This window comes from Sycon ciliatum, chromosome 7 (assembly GCF_964019385.1).
Source record: "Sycon ciliatum chromosome 7, ocSycCili1.1, whole genome shotgun sequence".
NCBI classification, from domain to species: Eukaryota; Metazoa; Porifera; class Calcarea; order Leucosolenida; family Sycettidae; genus Sycon; species Sycon ciliatum.
The window spans coordinates 7,038,115-7,059,608 of record NC_088649.1 but is presented as its reverse complement, the minus strand read 5'-3'; the positions used below and the strand labels follow the sequence as shown (position 1 = coordinate 7,059,608).

General features: G+C 47.8%; 1 protein-coding gene and 1 pseudogene across 1 annotated transcript; both read left to right on the top strand.

Annotated features, from left to right (window-relative positions):
• The window catches only part of LOC135821563 (zinc finger protein 239-like), a 119,207-nt pseudogene that overhangs the window by 77,841 nt on the left and 19,872 nt on the right, over positions 1-21,494 (top strand).
• LOC135821234 (zinc finger protein 726-like) lies at positions 6,744-7,988 on the top strand. The gene has a single exon (XM_065334295.1). It carries the CDS (start codon positions 6,744-6,746, stop codon positions 7,893-7,895), a length of 1,152 nt encoding a protein of 383 aa, XP_065190367.1. The 3' UTR covers positions 7,896-7,988.

The window sequence follows — 21,494 nt, the reverse complement described above, 5'->3', positions numbered from 1 at the left end:
TAGATCGACTGTTCAAATCCCTTGAAAAGGTGTCCGAAGGGAAACTTGAAATAGACATTAGTTTGGAGTTGACAGGAGGGCATGCACATCGAAACCTCGCCTTGTCAACGACCCGTTCTTTCTCAGTTTTAACGACCACACTCAGCAAAGAACAAAACAACAACGAAACACAACCAGTCACACACCAACGCTGATGTGGCATCGCAAATCCCGTACCGTGCACGCAGGCACTGGGTTGCAACAGAAAAAAGACGCGCTGCAAGCGTGACAAGCAGCGAGTGAGTACAGAACGCGTACTAATGCCAGTCATGGCAACGGAAGATAAAATTATGGAGATCGACCCGCGCATGGTTCGATCGAGAGCAGAGTACGAAAAAAGCACACATTCAAACTGTGAAGAAGCAGAAGAGGAAAAACGAAAATGAACACTTGTGTCGTGAAGTGCTTCTGTCCAAGGGTGCTCGCACCCGACGGGGTGACAGCGCCCCTAGTCAGACAATACAAGGCAAACGAAATAGAAATTAGCTGAGTCACAGCGCGGGACTCCGAAACGAAAACCGGTGAGTATGTAAATATTAATTGTTCGTACCTGCTGTACAACGTAACAATTGCTCAAATTCGTAACGTATTTTCAAACTAGCACTCGTAGAATTGTAGTACGAATGTGCCACTCGATTTAAATATAGTAACAACGACAAAGAGATACTCTTCTAAACATTTCTCTCCCTTCTCACTGTGCCGAAATTCACAGTGACCAAAAAATTCGAAATTGATTATTGTTCTGAAATAGGCAAACAAGGAGCTACTCACAGAACAGCTTACAAAGACGCACGATTGGGCGGGTGTAGGTCTTGTCGCCCGCCTTGACCTTCACAACTCGCACGTGTCCGTCTGGACCAGGGTGCACTTCGGTGACGCGACCCATTGGCCAAGTGCCCCGTGGGTTGTCTTGGGATGTCACTAGAACGATGTCGTCGACCTTGAAGTCTGTCTCGGCCGTCCTCCACTTGAGTCGCCGGTTCAGCTCTGGCACGACTTCCTGCATCCATCTCCGCCAAAAGTGCAGCACGAGTTCTTGCACTACACGCCAGCGTTGCCGAGGGTTGAACTCGCTCTCGTCCACTCCTGCAGGTGCGAACCGAGTACCGATTTGGCCATACATGAAATGATTGGGCGTTAGCGGAGTTGGGTCATGACCATCTGCCGACACGTAGGACAGTGGCCGTGAGTTCATGAGCGCCTCCGCGCCGACGATAGCAGACAATAGCTCCTCGTCTGTGACCTCCGCGTTCTTCAGAATCGCCGAGATAGCACGCTTTGCCGATTTTACTAACGCCTCATGCACTCCGCCGAAATGTGGTGCTGCTGGAGGGTTGAAACGCCAGCTAGTCTGCTGATCCGTTGTCTGCCGCTGAATCGCCTCTGCATCAACCTGCTTGACTAGCTGAGCAAGCTCATTGGTGGCGCCGACGAAATTCGTGCCATTGTCGGAGATGACGTCGATCGGTACTCCCCGTCGATTGGTGAAGCGTACGTACGCCTGCAGGAACGAGTCTGTTGTCAACGCGTATGACAGCTCGAGATGCACTGCTCTCGTCTGCAAGCAGGTGAACAAGCACAGGTACCGCTTGTGTTGTGTCTTGCCGCGACCCTGCTTCGTCATAAACGGTCCAGCGTAGTCTACAGAGACTCGGCCGAATGCGCGTAGCGGCAGGCTGACTCGGACCTTAGGTAGTGGCGCCATCACCTGCATTGCCGGCTTCGTACGGTTCCGGGCGCACCTCGCACACTTGGCTTCCCAAGCTCGCACCTCTTCGCGGCCAGCGACGATCCAGTAGCGCGACGAGAGTTCGGCTAGCGTATGGCTGACACCGAACGCGTGATATCCTCGTTCGTGACATGCCTTGACAATCAGCTGTGTCACATGATCTCCTCGTGGTAGGACGATCGGATTGCGTTGTTCTGCAGTCAAGAAGTCTGCATGCTGTAGTCGACCTCCGACGAGTAGCAGGCCGGCGTCGTCAATCATCGGCTTGAGCGAGACTAGCTTGCTGGTTGCAGGGATCGGCTTGCCTGCCTTAAATGCAGCATACTCTGGTAGCGACTGTTGCTGCGCTCGCTTGATGTAGAACTCCTCAGAGTCTCGGATAGCTTGTGGCGATAATTCATCAAACTCTCGTTGTGCGGGTGGTACTGAGCAATTCGTAGCGAATCGCACACACCAAGCATGAACACGGCACATTCGTACCCAGTCGGAATAGCGGCTTGGCTCTAGACGATTCAGCTCGCTGTGGCATTGGTCGACGGTCACCGCAGTCAGCTCGATGGACTCGTCCGTTGGTTGGTTGACTGGGCCGATGCAGGTCCAACCTAATGCCGTCCGACGCGCCACGGGCTCATGGCTGTTACCCGAGCGCTCTTCATACGCCATGTGAAGCTCCGGATAGTCGGCACCGATGAGCACGTCAATGTGGCGTTTCGACGGTAGCGGCGGAAACTCAACGTTGGCTAGATGTGCGTACTGCTTTCCCAGGTGGTGCCAGTCTACAACTTCCATGTTGCCTGTTGGCTGGTCGATTGTGCACGCATGGAGAGTCGTCGACGTGGCTCCGTCAACACTTCGCAGAGTGCACGATACTGGTACAGTGTGAATGGTCTCTTGCTGTCCATTCAGCTTGCTGATGGTCAGCGACATGCTGGATCCAATCAGGCCGAGTTCTGCCGTAACATTGCTCGCTATGTACGAGCGCGTGCTGGCGTCGTCCAGCAGCGCGTTAACAGTTAGCGACCGCTTGCCGTTGGATAGCTGAACGGGAACTGTCCGAATCGACATCACCGTCCCTACGCTATTCTCCTCTCCCTTCGTGCTGTTTCCGAGGGAGACAGCACTGAAGTTCTCCAGCTGCATGGCTCCAGTCTCTCCGGAGGCGTGGGTTGACGACGCTGGAAGCGGTTGACGGGGCTCACTGTGCAGCAGGCGATGGTGATGCTGCGTGCACCCGTCGATACCGCACTCCCGGTCCCGTGGGCAATCCTTGCCGCTATGTCCAGTCGCAAGGCATCTATAGCATGACTTGCTTCGCTTCGCTGCTGCCCAGCGCTGGCTTACAGTTTGTTTCTCAAACTCTGGGCAACGCCAGATCGGGTGCCCGCCGCCATTGCAGCATTGGCATGTGGACCTTGCGGTCGGCACGTTGCCAGCGGTGTTTGTAGCTGTCACGAACGTGGTCGTGCGCGGTTGCACAGCGTTGTGAGCAGTTGCCGTCCGAGTCGGCTGATTTCGACTTGTCCCGCTGGTTGACAATTGGCTTCTGACGTGATGCTGCTGGCTGATGCCTTCGATAGTTTCCGTGGCGGCAGCAAGAACTTCTGCTTCGGCATTCAGCCACTCCAGCAGCACCTCGAACGATTCGTCCTTTTGGTGGTGTACTATCCAGCGGCGATACTGGGCCAACAAGTTCACCGGCAGCTTCTGCTGGATCCGCTGGTAGAGAATGCCGGTACCTAGCTCGGTGTGCCTACCGGCATCCTTTAACGTCACCACTGCCATGTCGAGCACATCGGTAAAGCGCTCCAGGTCCTGGGCTCTACCGGATCGAATAGGTGGAGATCGTTCCAGCTCTTCCATCCTAACCGCAAGGCGCCGGCGACTCCCACCGAAGCGTCGCTCCAGCCGCCGCAGAGCAGCATCGTATGCTGCTGCCGAGTAGCCGAGACTCTCGATGGCATCCAGTGCCTCACCCGCCACGTACTGTCGGAGCTGCAGCAGTTTGAATTCAGCGGAGAGCGGCTGCTGGTCCACACAAACGCTGAAAGCGGATTTCCAGCGCTCGTATTTTCGCTTCTCTCCGGTGAACACGGCAATTTCGATCCCCTTCAACTTGCTGGCGATGTTGATCTGTGCAGCTGCCGCTGGAGCAGTCCGTGGCGCAGGTCGAGCTGCGGTGCCTCCGACATATGTCGGAACTGGGGCGAATACTGCGGTCTGGGGTGCTTGCATGCCAGCGCTGGGTCTCACACCGTACTGTGACGCTCCGGCAGAGATGGTGTGCGACGGTCCAGTAGACACAGGTGAGTTGTACACGACTGCACTATTGCTCGCACTCCACTGCGGCTGCTGTTGTTGGTACATGTATGCCTGCTGCGGCCTAGCACTATTGTTGCCATACGTTGCATACATCATACTAGGTGTTTGATCAGCAGGATCGTGGATCAGGAAGGCAGAGCCTTGTTCCTGATTTATAGCGGGAGCGTTGCTGCCTGTGGTCATAGTTGCAAATGACGCTGGCAGCACTGAACTACGTGGCTGGTACTCTGCAGCTGCTGCAGATGAAGCGGTGCATGCATTGCTGTTGATCATATCCGTTTGCGGTGGCGCGTGTGCTGACGCGGTTGTCATGGCAACGGTCGGGAAGGGTTCGGCAGGTTCCCCCACACGCTGACCACTGAACATTACAAAACGACTGTCCGGCTCTACTTTCACCCGTTCTCCAAAGTCTGCAGCCCTGGGCAACATAACCCGCGTATCGTCCTGACGACCAATAAACGGTGCATCTTGGAGCGCCGCACGCAGATCTAGAATTTCTCTGCTTTCCTCGCGCACTGACGCCGGTAACGGCGTTGCCCCTCTCAGTGGCGATTGCTTGGGACTGGGAGTCTGCCTGGTCGACGCTGCCAGGCTCGCTCTGCTGCTCCTGATGAGCACACTCCTGGCCAATTCCATGGCATCTGAATACTGGCCTTCCAGATGCTTGTACTGCTTTTAGAGACCAGCATGTCTCCTAGAGTCAGTATCCACCGCCGCTTCCATGTACTCCATGATGACCTTCTTGGTCTCGTCATACACTGTCGTCAAGTGGCTTCTCCATGCCTTTACGTCATCTTGGTTCGGCACCTCATTCGTTGACTCCACTGTCAAATTTCTCCTCGTATTTGTGAAATCCGTTTTCAGCTCTCGCTTTTTCCGTGCGAGGTCTTCTAGTTTTACCTCCATGATGGCTCCGTGAAAACCATCCTCTGCTACCAATAGTTTGGAGTTGACAGGAGGGCATGCACATCGAAACCACGCCTTGTCAACGACCCGTTCTTTCTCAGTTTTAACGACCACACTCAGCAAAGAACAAAACAACAACGAAACACAACCAGTCACACACCAACGCTGATGTGGCATCGCAAATCCCGTACCGTGCACGCAGGCACTGGGTTGCAACAGAAAAAAGACGCGCTGCAAGCGTGCCCAGCAGCGAGTGAGTACAGAACGCGTACTAATGCCAGTCATGGCAACGGAAGATAAAATTATGGAGATCGACCCGCGCATGGTTCGATCGAGAGCAGAGTACGAAAAAAGCACACATTCAAACTGTGAAGAAGCAGAAGAGGAAAAACGAAAATGAACACTTGTGTCGTGAAGTGCTTCTGTCCAAGGGTGCTCACACCCGACGGGGTGACAGCGCCCCTAGTCAGACAATACAAGGCAAACGAAATAGAAATTAGCTGAGTCACAGCGCGGGACTCCGAAACGAAAACCGGTGAGTATGTAAATATTAATTGTTCGTACCTGCTGTACAACGTAACAATTGCTCAAATTCGTAACGTATTTTCAAACTAGCACTCGTAGAATTGTAGTACGAATGTGCCACTCGATTTAAATATAGTAACAACGACAAAGAGATACTCTTCTAAACAGACATACCCCTAAACATTAGTCAAAACATCACATTAATTATGGGTCTGAAAACGAGACATGCCACAGCGTATACGACCAAGCTAAGAATTAAACTCCATCAAGCCAACATTTGGTCACTTTAGAAAAGTGCATGACTGGTGCAGTTCCGCTTAGCCATCCAAAACATCCTAGAAGACGAGAACCATCACACCCTAGGGCCACAAATGATCCTCTTCAAAAGAGCCAAATTCCAAGGGCAAACTAAATGGAGAGCTACGTCCTAATTTAGCAAGAATTATTCATTGCCAGATAGTCATTTATACTTTATTCTCCTTTCTAGTCGATATCATGGAATTAGGCAAACTTGCCTGTTTAGTCTTCGACTCTAAATAAACAAACAGCAACAAAACAGCAAGATAGTAGAACACCTCTTCTAGCACTGAGCACATGTACCCCATCCTCCTTTTTGCGTTTTCTAAAAACACATTATGACTTTTTCCACTCCACCACCTCAAATAGAATGTAGATCCAAACTCACACCTGTGCAGGAAAGCTCACCCCTCCGCAACGTCTAGTCGGCAATAGACCTTTTGCATTCTGAAAAGGATTTTTTTGGTGAGTGCTAGATCCTTTACTTGTGTCAGAATGGCAGTTCAGTACTGAAGAACAACGTGTAGTGTTGACACTGATAAAGAACAGTAGGAGTGATCATTTATCACTTAAGACGACAAGATTCTCCCATAGTAACTAACATCTTTTTGTGCGACAATTAATGTAAACGTCCAAGAAATCTTGGTATGGTGCCATCAAGTTGCCATGAACTTGATTTTGAGAGCATACTTATAATTTTTTTTTTTTTACTTATAATTGTCACGCATTGCGGACTGCCAGAATTATGGCAGACACATTTTTTAATGTCATCAACTAATATTGCTTTTCACACTAGAGCACGATATTAAATTGCACAGAGCAGACCATTCTGCATCAAAAAATTTCATTTCACTGCGTGAGGTGGCTACGAGTAATACTGCCTCGGGTATGCAATTTCCCTTCCAGAGTTGTTGCAGTTCAGTGAGAAATGGAATACTTGGAGGAGTCGATGTCTGACTGCAGTGTGGATTCTAATGATCTACCACCCATGCCACCATTGATGAAGTCGAAGAGGACTAAGCTCAACCGAACGTTCAGAAAGCATGGTCCATCGTCCGTTCCACCATCTCCTGCGTCAAACCTTTTAGAAGAAAACATGGAGAAAGCGTCGTGTATGAGATCCGCTTCACTGGAAAACACAGAAGACATGAGCAGTATACCCCCTGAGTTTACCATTAGCACAATTCCTGTGTCTCCTCCGCCATTGATAAAATGGACAATTCCTTCAGCCAGTATTTCTAATCGTCAGCCAGCTTTCCAACAGGCATTTCAAACTGCAGACAAAAGCCAAAGGGATGAAGCAACGTCTAGTGCACAGTCTGAAATGGAAGACGTGGTGAACTGGACTTCAACATTTAGCGGGCGTGAGAAACATGCATCGCCTGTGAAGCAACCTCTTCAGTTCGAAATAGATGGCTTAACTCCAGCCACAGCGTCAAATACTGCAGTTTTTGGTGGACGGACGCCTGACCTGTGGGAGCAAGCTGATGCGTTTGGCATGTCAGTTGAACGAAGGCATCCTATCGGACAACATTCTGAACCTTCTAAGGTTACGGCTCAGAATCAGGATTCGTACAAGAGATCTAAGTGTAAGACATTACAGAGGTGTCAGTTTTGCCAAAAAGAGTTCAAGTACGTTTCTCGCCTCCGCGAGCATGAACGTGTTCATACTGGAGATCGACCATTCAAGTGTGATGTATGCGAGAAGTCTTTCACTCAGTCAGGTAGTCTCTGTGCTCATAAACGTACTCATACTGGAGATCGACCATTTAAATGTGATTTATGCGGGATGTCTTTCTCTTATTCAGGCCATCTCTGTGCTCATAAACGTACTCATACTGGAGATCGACCATTCAAGTGTGATGTATGCGGGAAATCTTTCACTCAGTCAGGCAATCTATGTGTTCATAAACATACTCATACTGGAGAGAGACCGCACAAGTGTAAGAAATGTGGAAAATCGTTCACACATCCGTCTAATTTACGCAGGCATAAACGTATCCATTCTTCAATAAAGACCTTTTACGTGCAAGACACGTGTAAGGTCATCCACACAGTCATCCTAACTACACGACCATGAACATACATACAGGAAAACGTGCATATAGATGCAGAGAGTGCGCAAAGTTCCTCAGAACATCATCATGTTATCCTAGACACCAGTGTATTTATAAGTTATAACCTACAATGAATAGCCTAAAAGTCGTTAGATAGTGTTTTGTAAGGGTGAAAATGTCTTTCTTCTCTTTGCGCTTATGAATTGTAAAAACAAGAGAGAAAGAGTGTGTGTGTCTGTTTGAAAGATAGTGTACATTTGCAGCATTTAAGAAATCACTCTTTGATGGTATTCACACAAGTCTGGTCCTAGCCACACACATGATAAGCTATGATTGTAGAGAATCGCAACCTGATGTTGATTATGTAATTCTGTATTTGTGTTCTGTTCCATGGTGTCGTTCTCATGTATTATGTCAGAAGTTAATAATCATATTCAATCATAGCCTTCGATCTGAGAAAGTTTAATAATTCAGATCGTAGATGTGTGCGAAGCGTTTGTTGACTTTTAAGAGACCATGTTTTAAACGACCAGATAATGTGTGCAAGTGGATCTCTCTGATTTCCCTCAAATTTGGCAGGTAGGTTTCCTTGGGGGAGGGGAGGGGGGGGGGGGTAGATCGACTGTTCAAATCCATTGAAAAGGTGTCCGAAGGGAACCTTGGAATGGACATACCCCTAAACATTGCTGAAAACATCGCATGATTTATTGGTCGACAAACGAGACATGCCACAGCGTATACGACTAAGCTACGAAGAAAACTCCATCAAGCCAACATTGTCTCACTTCAGAAAAGTGCATGACTGGGGCAGCTCCGCTTAGCCATGCAAGTATCCCAGAAGATGAGGGCCATCACACCCTGAGGCCACGAATGATCGTCTTTAAAAATCCAATTTACAAGGGCGGACAAAATAGAGAGCTACGTCATCATTTAGCAAGAACTATTAATTGTCAGATTTCTTTTATACTTTGTACTCCTTTTTAGTCGATATCATGGAAATAGGAACATTTTGAGTTGTCTTCGACACTAAACAAACAACAACAAAACATCAAGATAGTCAAACACCTCTTCTAGCACTGAGGACATGTAACCCATCCTCCTTTTTTGCGTTTTCTTGAAAAAAAAAACAATTTTAATTTTTCTACTCCAACATGCTGAAACACAATGTACATCAAAACTCACACCTGTGCAGGAAAGCTCACCCCTCCGCGACGTCGAGTCAGCAATAGACCTTTTGCATACTGAAAAAGAATATTTAGGGAGTGATAGATCCGTTACTTGTGTCAGAATGGCAGTTCAGTACTGAAGAACAACGTGTAGTGTTGACACTGACAAAGAACTGTTGGAGTGTTCATTTACAGTATCGCCTAACACGACAAGATTCTCTTTGGCAACTAACATCTTTTTGGTCGACAAAGGATGCAATAGTCCTTGACAGCTTGAGATGTGTACAGCAAGGTGCCATGTACTTGAAGTTGAGAACATACGTAAATTTGTCACGCATTGCGGGCTGCCTGAATTATGTCAAAACCATTCTTATCAGCTAATATGGCTTTTGACACACTACAACACGATATTAGAGTGCACCGAGCGAAACATTTTGCATTCGTATTTTTTTTCACTTCGCGAATTGGTTACGAGTATTATTGGCTTTGTTATACAATTTTCCTTCCAGAGTTGTTGCCTTTCTTCTCTTCGCGCTTATGAATTTACGAACAAAATAGTGAGTGTGTGTGTGTGTGTGTGTGTGTGTGTGCGCGCGTACGTCTTTGTGTGTGTGTGTGTGTGACCGTTAAAAAGATAGTGTACATTCGCAGCAGTATAAAATACATTCCACTCTTTGATGCTATTCACACAGCACATGCAACACATGCGATAGACTATGACAGTGCAGATTCGCAAGCTGATAATATGGTTTATGTACTTCTGCATTTCTGTTCTATTCCATGGTCTTGTTCTCATGTATTATGTCAGAGGTTAATAATATTATTCTAGCATAACCCCTGATGTGAGAATATTTCATTGAGATCGAAGTTCTGTGCGAAGGGTTGGGGACTTTTTAGAGAGCATGTGTGACAAGACCAGAGAATGTGTGCGTGTCAATCTGTCTGATTTCGCTCAAATTTTGCAGGTACGTTTCCTTGGTGTGTAAATCGACTGTGCAAAGCGCGTGAAAAGTTGTCCGAAGGGAACTTTGAAACTGGCATTCTCCCAAAAATGGTCAAAACATCACATGATTTATGGGTCTCCAAATTAATCTTGCCACAGTGGTTAAACCAAGCTACGAATAAAGCTCCTTCAATCCAACATTGCCTGACCATAGAAGAGTTCCTGGGACAGCACCTCTTAGCCACGCCAGCATCCCAGAGTGATGAGGGCTATGACCCCTGACGAAACAACATTTTATTAATGATTATCTTGAAAATAACCAAAATACATGGGCGGACAAAACAGACAGATACATGCACGTCCTCATTTACCATAAACCTTTCATTGGCAGATAGAAGAACACAACTTCTTGCACTGAGGACATGTCACACATCAACCTTTTTTCTTTTTCTATAAAAATTAATTTACAATTTTCCCACTTCACCATGCTGAAATAAAATGTATATGTACATGTACCTCCAAACTCATACCTGTGCAGGAAAGTTTACCCCTCCGGGACGTCTAGTCAGCAATAGACCTTTTGCATTCTGAAAAATGGAAGTTTCCGGAGGAGGAAGGAGGAAACTGTAGTTATCACCAACCCTCACCGCGCCCAGCTCACGCCGCTACGGCGTGTGACCTGAGCTGGGCGCCCTGCCCAGTATGGAACTGTCCTCAAGCCAGTCACGTATTTGGCAGCCCAGTGAGCTGTCTACCGGATCGCAGCGTTTAGAAGCGCCAAATGCGGCAGGGCCAGTCTCAGGCTGGTCGCGTAGGCGGCAGGCCGGCGGGCGACCGGCAAGGCTGCATTCGCATTTGGATCACCGAAGTGATACAGGTGCTTCGACGGCACTCCGTGGCGCATCAAGGAGGCATCTGGGGCCCAGGCAGCCCGCCCGTAAGCGCACCACCGTATCAGGTATGCGCAGGTGGAGCAGCAGAGCAAGATGTGTGCCGGACACTCACCATCATCCGGTCGACTGCATGGTTGTGCGACTTTACACAGCCGTCACTCATTACTTGCTATTGCTTGCAGAAGGCCAGAATTTTTTTTTTCTTTTTTCGCTCTTTCCCTTCTTCCAGGCACGGCTTCATGTTAGAGCAGTAAATTGCAGTTAGGGACTCAGCTGAGTCAAGCTGGACTCAGCGTGTCAAGTTTGGCATAATACAATAAGCGCGCTATCCCCAAAGAGTTGTGTGGTTATTGTGTGAGTGTATATGCAGGAGTCCGCGGTCACGTGAGGGGGGAGTGATAAGTCAATTTTTGGTGAGTGATACATCCTTTATTTGTGTCAGAATGGCAGTTCAATGCTGAACAACAACGCTTTGTGTTGACACTGACAAAGAACAGTAGGAATGATCATTTATCACGCCAAACGACAAGATTCTCCCCTGGAAAACGTCCATAACATCTTGAGATGGTTACAGCAAGTTTCCATGTTATTGATGTTGAGAGCATACGTACAATTGTCACGCATTGCGGGCTGCCAGAATTATGGCAACACATCTTTTATTTTTATCAACTAATATTGCTTTTCACACTAGAGCACGATATTAAAGTGCATAGAGCGAACCATTCTGAATCCGTTAGTTTAAATTCACTTCGTGAAGTGGCTACGAGTAATATTGGCTCGGTATACAATTTCCCTTCCAGAGTCGTTGCAGTTCAGTGAGAAATGGAAGACTTGGAGGAGTCGATGTCTGACAGCAGTGTGGCATCTAGTGAAATACCACCAATGCCGCCATTGATGAAGTTGAAGAGGATTAAGCTCAACCAAACTTCTAGAGACCATGGTCCATCGTCCGTTCCACCATCGACGTGTATGAGATCCGTTTCACTGGAAAACATAGAAGGCACGAGTAGTATACCCCATGAGTATACCAGTACCATAATTCCTGTTTCCCCTCCGCCATTGATAAAATGGAAGAGGAACCCAATTCCTTCAGCCAGTATTTCTAATCATCAGCCAGCTTTCGACCAGACATTTCGAACCGCCGCCAAAAGCGAAAGGAATGAAGCAACGTCTAGTACATTATCTGAAATGGAAGACGTGGTGAACTGGACTTCAACGTTCAGCGGGTATGAGAAACGGGCATCGTCTGTAATACCGTCTCTTCATATTGAAATGGACGTTTCAACACCAGCCACGGCGTCAAATACTCGAGTTTCAGCTGGAAGGACATTTGAACCATGGGGACAACCTGATGCGTTTGGCATGCCAGTTAAACGAATGCGTCCTATCGGACAACATTCTGAATCTTCTAAGGTAATGGCTCAGAATCAGGATCTGTATAAGCATTCTAAGTGTAAAACATCACACATGTGTCAGTTTTGCCCAAAAGAGTTCAAGTACGTTTCTGACCTCCGCGTGCATGAACGTGTTCATACTGGAGAAAGACCATTCAAATGTGATGTATGCGGGAAGTCTTTCACTCAGTTAGGCAATCTCTGCGTTCATAAACGTACTCATACTCGAGATCGACCAGTAAAGTGTGAGGTATGCGAGAAGTCTTTCTCTACGTCATACAATCTACTTGTTCATAAACGTACTCATACCGGAGAGAGACCGCACAAGTGTAAGAAATGTGGCACATCGTTCACTCAGTCGTGTAATTTACGCAGACATGAACGTATCCATTCTGGATAAGGACCTTTGTGGTACATCGTTCACACAATCGTCCAGCTTACGCAGACATGAACGTATCCATTCTGCATAAATACCTTTTACGCGCAAGACATGTGTAAGGTCATCCACACAGTCATCCTAACTACATGACCATGAACGTATACATACAGGAGAACGTCCATATAGGTACAGAGAGTGCGCAAAGTTCTTCAGAACATCACCATGTTATCCTAGACACCAGTGTATTTATAACCTACAATGAATATCCTAAAAGCCGTTACAATAGTGTTTTGTATGGGTGAAAATGTCTTTCTTCTCTTCGGGCTTATGAATTGTAAGAACAAGAGAGAAAGATAGTGTGTGTGTCTGTTTGAAAGATAGTGTACATTTGCAGCATTTAAAAAAAAGAATTCACTCTTTGATGCTATTCACACAAGTCTGGTCCTAGTCACACATGTGATAAACTATGATTGTACAGAATCGCAATCCGATGTGGATTATGTAGTTCTGTATTTCTGTTCTATTCCATGGTCTCGTTCTCATGTATTACTATCTGAAGTCAATAGCATTATTCTAGCATAACCTTTGATCTGAGAACGTGATTTTTTTCAGATCGTAGATATGTGCGAAGGCATTTTTGACCTTTATGGGAGCATGTCTGAGAAGACCAGACATTAAGTGCATGTCGACTTCTCCGATTTAGCTAAAATTTGCCGACAAGTTTCCTTGGCGCAAAACCGCTTTGGAAAATTGTCTGGAGGGAACTTTGAAAATGGCATACCCTTCAACAATGGTCGAAATGTGACATTATGTTTGGGTCTTCAAACGAGCCATGCTGCAGCGCTTACGACCAACCAATGAATAAAACTCCATCAAGCCAACATTGTGTCCCTTTAGAAAAGTTCATGACTGGGGCAGCTCCACTTGTCAACGCAAGCATCCCAAAAGATGAGTGCCATCACCCCCTGAGGCCACAAATTATCCTCTTGAAAATAGCCACATCACGAGAGCGGACAAAATAGAGAGCTACGTCGTCATGAGCAGATAGTAGAACACCAAATCTACCAACGAGGACATGTCCCCATAATTATTTTTGGTTTTTCTTGATTTTTGAAGTTATCCACTCCACCATGCTGAAATACAATGTACCTCCAAACTCATACCTGCGCAGGAAAGCTCACTCGTCCGCTACCTTTAGTCATCGATAGACCTTTTGCATTCAGAAAATGTGAATTTGGAGTAAGTGATAGATTTTTTTATTTTTTTATTTTTTTACTCTGTTCCCATAACCAGCTCGAAAAGAATAAGGAAATACAATGGTACAGAGACTGGGACAAACGTGACAACTAATGAGCAGGCGCTGCACCGAGACGCAGCAGTGATGGTGGGGCATTGATGACTCTGCCGACCTGAGGTCTCGGCGTCACGGCCAAAAAAAGCACCAAAAACATTGAAAAAAAGAAGAAGATAGAGCTGCACAGGTAAGAAAGATGCAAAAACCCAAGGCTTAACCCGAGCGATTGTGGGGGAGGAACTGTCTTAGGCTCATTCTATTCATAGGGAATCGACTGCCCGGAGCCAGTTTGTGCTGCGAAGATGGCGGTAAACATTTGTTTTGAATGATTGCATTCTCTTGATGTGGGGAGGCTGGGATAGGAGAGCGGCAGGGAGGGAGTTCCAATCGCAGATGCTGCAGTGTGGGAACGAGCGCTTCAGTGCCAGCGGGGCAGATACAGGCAGCTGGTGTTGGAGCTGGTGGTCATGGCCACTGACAGCACCGTGCTCGCTGCGAGTTCTGGGGTTGGTAGAGATGATGTGGCGCAGTGGCAACACAGAGAGCAGCTGCGGAGGACCAGGCAAGTAGTGCAGCTTGTACAGGCAGGCAAGAGAGGCAACAGTACGGCGGATGGCCAGGCTGGGTAGATGTGCCCCAGCACCGATAGCATGAAGCGCGCGGCGCAGGACATTGTTCAGACGCTGGAGGTGACTCTGCGCAGCTCCCATCCATACAAGAGGCGCATACTCCATGACTGGTCGCACGAACGCCTTGTATACGGTCGTCCGGCCGGCGGGGGTGAGTATATGGGCGGCTCTGTTTAGGACCCCAAGCTGTTGGCGTGCACGGGTTGCTACGGAGCGTAGGTGATCGCTGAACGTCAACTTGGCGTCCACCTTCACACCAAGGAGGGTGATGGTGGTTGTCTCGGGCACCAGTGTGCCACCAAACAGGAGTGCTGGGAGATCTAAGCCGGTGCGTCTGAGGGTGACTTTCATGGCCTGGGATTTGGTCGGTTCAAAAATCACTTTCCATGTACGACCCCACTCGTGCAGTCGATCAACGGACACCTGCAGTGACTGCGCGGCGATTGTTGGGGTCTACTGGGAGGTGACTAAGCTGTACAAAGTTGTGTCATCAGCAAAAGCTTCCAAGCTGGCGCCGTCAGCGAGAACATCTGGCGCGTCGTTGACGTAGGCCAGGAAAAGCGTTGGTCCAAGGATGCTTCCCTGGGGGACTCCAGCGGAGGTCGTATACCTAGATGACGTCCGCCCTCCAACGAGGCACTGTAGGGAACGGGTGTCCAGGTACGAGGCCAGCCATCTCTGAAGCAGACCATCTATGCCTAAGCTACGCACCTTGTGGAGGAGGCCGACATGCGAGACACGATCAAACGCTCCTGCGATGTCCCTGATCCTCACCTTGTGTCGGAATATCAGTTATTTTAATATTCATAACAATGATAATATCTTCCGCGACACCACTTACAGCCTGCAGAAGAATGGCAGCTTTGAAAAATTCGAAATCCTTTTCACCACCGACAGCCTACAAAGTCATTCGCTAATGATTGATGCAGAACATTATGAAGTGAAGGTACAACCCTAATTAGCTCGAGAGCAGGTAATGATGATGATGGTGATGTCGATGTCGATGATGCATACTACAGAAGGATATACTCACAGTGGCTTCCAAACCAGATTACGTTGCTCTTGGAGTATCAGTTCTTACTCTTCATTCTGGAACAGCGATTTTTGGTGAGTGTTGGATCCGTTACTTGTGTCAGAATAGCAGCTGAGCTCTTAAGAACGAAGTGTAGCGTTGACAATGACAAAGAAAGGCATGAGTGATCTTTTATCCCTAAAACGACAAGATTGTCCTTTGACAACTACCATCTTTTTGTCCCCCAATTGATGTAAAATTCCATGACAGCTTGAGATGGTAACAGCAAGTTGTCATGTACTTGAAGTTGAGAACGTACGTATAAAATTGGCACGTATTACGGGCTGCCATAATTATGGCAACCCATTGTTATCAACTACCATAATATGGATTTTCATACACTACAACACGATAGTAAAGGGGAAGTTAAGGCAAAAATTAAAAATTTCACCAGTTGTAGTCTTCGGGGTGCTGAGTCGAATGGTCTTGTTCCGAGAAAGCTGAGACGCTCCCTTCCTACTTGAAACCCAATCGAACTCGCGCACTTCCACCGAAACTGGGTGACTGCGCCCTACTAGTTTGGGATTTGTATGCAAAATGTCACTAAAAGCGCCATTTCGTTCTAAAAAAAAACACTGATGATCGCGATTGGCGCATTCGTTGTAGTCTTTTGCACGCTGAGTCGACTGGTTTTGGTCCGAAAAGGCTGCGATGCAGCGTTCCTCCTTTTTTCCCAATTGAACATGGTTGAACAAGTGGTCACGTGCTCCTGGGTGCCCAAATCACCTGGTCACCACGCCAGCAGGCGACAACTTTCACACCGAGGTTCAACTCGAGTTCAACTCGAGTGGCAATAGTGCACCCAAAAAAGATCAAACAGGCTAGTAAGTTGTACCCTGCAGGCACGGTGACCAGGTGACTGGTGTACGCAGGAGCACCTGACCGCTTGTTCAACCATGTTCGATTGGGAATAAAGGAGGAACGCTGTATCGCAGCCTTTTCTGAACAAAACCAGTCGACTCTGCGTCCAAAAGACTACAACATATGGGCCATTCGCGGTCAACCGTGATTTTATAAGAACGAAATGGCGCTTTTAGTGACATTTTGCGTACAAATCCCCATCTCTTAGGGCGCAGTCACCCAGTTTCAGTGGAAGTGCGCGAGTTCGATTGGGATTCAAGTAGGAAAGGAGCGTCTCAGCTTTCTAGGACCAAGACCATTCGACTCAGCACCCTGAAGACTACAACTGGGGAAATTTTGATTTTTGCCTTAACTTCCGCCGTGCTTACTGATGACGAGCTCAAGGAGCTCATCCAGCGACTGGGACTGGAGTTCCCCAGAAAGGCGAACAGGCCAATGCTGATTGCCCTACTGAGAGGATCCAAGGACTCGGCTCCCGTAAGTCATGCTAACCCTGATGTAGCTAGCCTTTGCGCCGCACTCTCCGAACTTACCGGGGTAGTAAGGGAATTGAAATCAGAGCTAAAGACGATGAAAGATGTGAATGTACAGCTGAGAGATTCCGACAGGGAAATTCAGGCGTTGAAGGACGACGTGCAAAAGCTCCGACGTGAACTGCATGCTGAACAAGATCACCAATCCCGTTTGACCCACGTCCACGCTGACCCTGGGGATACAACTCATCTCAGAGCTACTACAATTAGTACTCTCCCCATGCACTTTAGTATGAGTACCGACGCTACCCCAGACCTGTCACACACATCACCACGTGCACCGGTACAAACACAAGGCCCAGCTGCACAGCACATTGCAGAAAAATCTTACGCAGACTCCGCAAGGCAGCCACCAAGGCCGCATGCACCTGGCCACGACAAACGTCCGCAAAAGCCAAATCACCGTAGGGAGGAAACATCGCGGTACACAGCACCGAAAACACCCAAGAGTGCACCTGGACTCGTAGGACGACCCCGCGTGACGGTGTACTACATTGGAAATGTTGACCCGGACTGCGATGCGGATTCAATAGCTGAACACTGCAAGGCACAAGGTGTATCTGTAGTACAAAGCGTCGTGTACACCTCCGCGCACTTTAGAACAGCCTCTGCTCGTATTACAGTCTTGGTCACGGACGCCAAGAAGGTCGCGGAAGAATCGTTCTGGCCCGACGAAGTTGACCGTACTGTAAGAGAGTGGCGATTTGGTACAGAGGCCTGGGCCACCAAACCCGTTAAAGCATAATAATGGCTCACACCACCGACCCACTCCCCTTGAACCCGCATGCTCAACACACCAATCGCATCAGCAAGAAGCTTAATCCACACGCCGCTCCGTTTCACCCACACACCCACCACCTGACCCAGCACAGTAGTACACTTAACTTTGGCCACATCAATATACGCAGTCTACGCCACTAACTGTGTGAAGTTGAAAGCATAATGATAGAACAGCAACTGGATATATTAGCCGTATCCGAGACCTGGCTAGATAACAGTGTCTCTGACCTGGAAGTGCATATCCGTGGAACCATCCTTTACCGTAGAGATAGACCATGCATGACAAGCTGCTCGTGTCTCACAGCATGCGGCCCCTGCAAGAAAGGTGGCGGTGTGTACCTTTATGTGAAAGAAACCCTCAGAGTTTCCCTGGACGAACGTTACTCACATGATGCCCTAGAGCTTCTTTGCATACGATGTACGCCACAAAGAGGATCCGAGATATTGATCGGCTGCATCTATCGCCCGCCAGGTCAGTCCATTGACTACTGGGACAGTCTTGCTGCAGCTGTAGACTGCGCCGATTGCGAAGAGCTGTACTTGTTGGGAGACCTCAATGTGAACTTCCTGGACAAGCAATCAAGTACCTATAAAGCCCTATACCACACCATCCTCCTGTCCCTTAATCTCTCCAACTTAGTAAACGCCCCTACACGCATTACACGGCAAACCCAAACCTCTATTGACTGCATCCTCACGAATTCGGAAGACGCCACAACCGCCTCAGTCTTTGACTGTGAATTCTCTGACCATCGCATCATCACAACCTCCGTGCCTATCACTTCCCTGCAGCCTGACACGCCAGACCACAAGCCAAGGCAGCCCAGACGAGACTATAGTTCGTTCTGTATGCAGGAATTCCACAAGTTGCTGAAATCGGTATCCCTACACTCTTTTTCATCCACGAACCCCCACCAAATGGCCGCTGAGTGGGTGAAGAAGTTCAACTGTGCACTGGATGAACTCGCGCCAATTGTCTCACGAAGAGCGGGGAGGCCTACCTCTAAAGTAAGATGCCCTTTCATGACTGAGGAGCTACTGCACATGATACGACAACGCAAAAGTGCCTTCCGCCGATTAAAAGCCTCAGCTTTCCAAGATCCAGTTACTGCCCTCCAATTCAGGCAACTGCGCACCCGATCCAACAACCTGTATCGCCAGCTCCGCAACAAATATTTTTCGGAGCTCTGTCAAGACTATGAACAATCTCCTCGGAAGTTCTGGTCGGCGATCAATGGCGTAACAAAACGTAAACCCGCTAAACCCAAAACCTCAGTCGAAGCAGAGACGCTGAATAGATATTTCCATTCAATCGTTCACGACCCCGATGCCTCCTACAACGTACCGCTCGGGCCGGTCTCCTCCACCGATTTGGAGTCGTTCGCATCTGTCACCATTGCGGAAGTAGAACTTCTTCTACTAGACCTGAAGCCCCGCAAAGCCCCGGGTCCAGACAATATACTGCCCTGTCTTGTGAAGTCTGCCGCTTACATTCTTGCCCCATCACTAGCAATCCTGTTTAATGCCTCCTTTTCTTCTGGTATACTCCCGTCCACGTTCAAAGAAGCGAACATTTGCCCAGTGTTAAAGTCCCAACGCAGTGACAGATCAGACCCGTCCCAGTACCGACCCATATCCCTCAGTAGTGTCATTGCCAAAGCCCTGGAGAAAGTCGTTCTTAGACAGCTCCAGCAGCTATTTGACGACAAGTGCCCATACCATAAAGACCAGTATGGCTTCCGCCGCCATCACTCTACTGCCCAACTCGTCACCAAGGCTGTAAGCCAGTGGACTGCGAGCCGGGATACTGGACACACTACCATGATTGTGTTTTTAGACCTAAGTAAGGCATTCGATCGGGTGAACCACCAGTGCCTCCTCATTTCACTGCAAGCCAAGGGTATTGGAGGGACAGCACTAGCATGGTTCGCCTCATACCTGTATGATCGTCGGCAGAAAGTCACTCTGCCACATGCTACATCCAGAGTCCTCCCAGTTTCGCGTGGAGTCCCGCAAGGTACTGTTCTGCGTCCTGTACTCTTTAATGTCTATATAAGCCACCTCCCTACCATAGCGGATTCCTTCACCTGTTCCCTTCCCATGTTCGCAGATGATATGACCCTCTACCGAAGTGCCCCCTCACTCAAACTGTGTATTGCCTCCGTCATTCCCTGCTTGAATGTACTATGTGACGAGCTACAAAAGCTCCACATGATGATCAATGTTAAAAAGTCAGGTGTTATGATCATTTCCCCCGGCCGAAACCCCACGACGCACCCAAGTGTCATTAGCCTTCAAGGTGAGCCACTTAATTTTGTGACCGAAACTCGTCTCCTTGGTATCCAAGTTGACAACTGCCTGTCATGGACCAAGCATATCGATGTAATTGTTAGAAAAGTATCCCAGAAGGTGGGTGTCTTACGTCGCACCTTCCGGCAACTGAGCAAACTTGCACGCCGCCAGTACATCCTGTCTGTCGTTCTTCCTGACATTCTGTACTGCATCTGTTCCTTCGTCACACTCATTACTGCGAAGAATCACACTCGTCTAGTAAGCGTGTACAATAGAGCTATCCGAGCGGCTTGTGGGGCTTCGAGCCGGGACAGTATTTCTGGTCTTCTGAAAAACCTTGATGTTAAGCCCCTGGACTACTATTTTCTGGTGTCAACTGGGAAGTTCATTTTCATTAATCATATTCTTCGCCCTTTGCCTGTATTTACGTCGTTATTCCCAGCCCCGCAATCTACTCGGAGCACGCGTAATCGCGACACACATGATATCCCTTATTTAATTAAAATGCAGAACTACACTCGGTCAAAAATCCTTTGTGCTTCGTGCTGCTCTGTTTTTTAATGCTCTACCTAATGACTTGAAATCCTCTTTGTTTACCTCTCAGTTCGATCGTGGTTTTAAGCGCTTATTGGATGATCCAGTTTGGTTTGAATGATATCGTGCAATTTTGTTTGACAACGTTGGCAACGTTTAGTCTCTCACCAGCTACATGTATATATTGCCCAGGTTCATGCAGCATACGTTTTTCTTTTCTCTTTATGTTCACCACTCATCCCCCTTTTTTTCTAAACATTTGAACATTTACACTGATGTATGAACATTTACACTGATGTATATACATTGTTTATTTATTTATTTATTTATTTATTTATTTTTGGTCCCATCGGCCTCTTCATATTTGTGCAGCTGCACTGTTGAGCTTCCGATGTAAAACAAAATAATAATAATAAATAATAATAATAATAATGACATATGGATACGAGTTAAGAGTAACTATCCATCACTGTAACATGATACTATATACAGTCAGAAAGTGCAATAACTAGGCACAAAACTGACAGTGTACTGAAACATTCGACGTCCTGACACCTAGCTTCAACACATCTCCGTAGCGCTAACCGACAGCCTTCCAACTTGGAAGGTTCAAGGTTATGGAAAGACCAAAGAGGGGAAGGCAAGCGCAACGAAAACGAGCAAAAGCTACAGTCCCAACGGAACAAAGAATGTCGATTGTTACTGGACGATGACGAGACCAGTACGATATTTGACAAAGCGGTCTAACTACAATTCTTAGCTTTTGCTCGTTTTCGTTGCGCTTGCCTTCCCCTCTTTGGTCTTTCCATAACCTTGAACCTTCCAAGTTGGAAGGCTGTCGGTTAGCGCTAC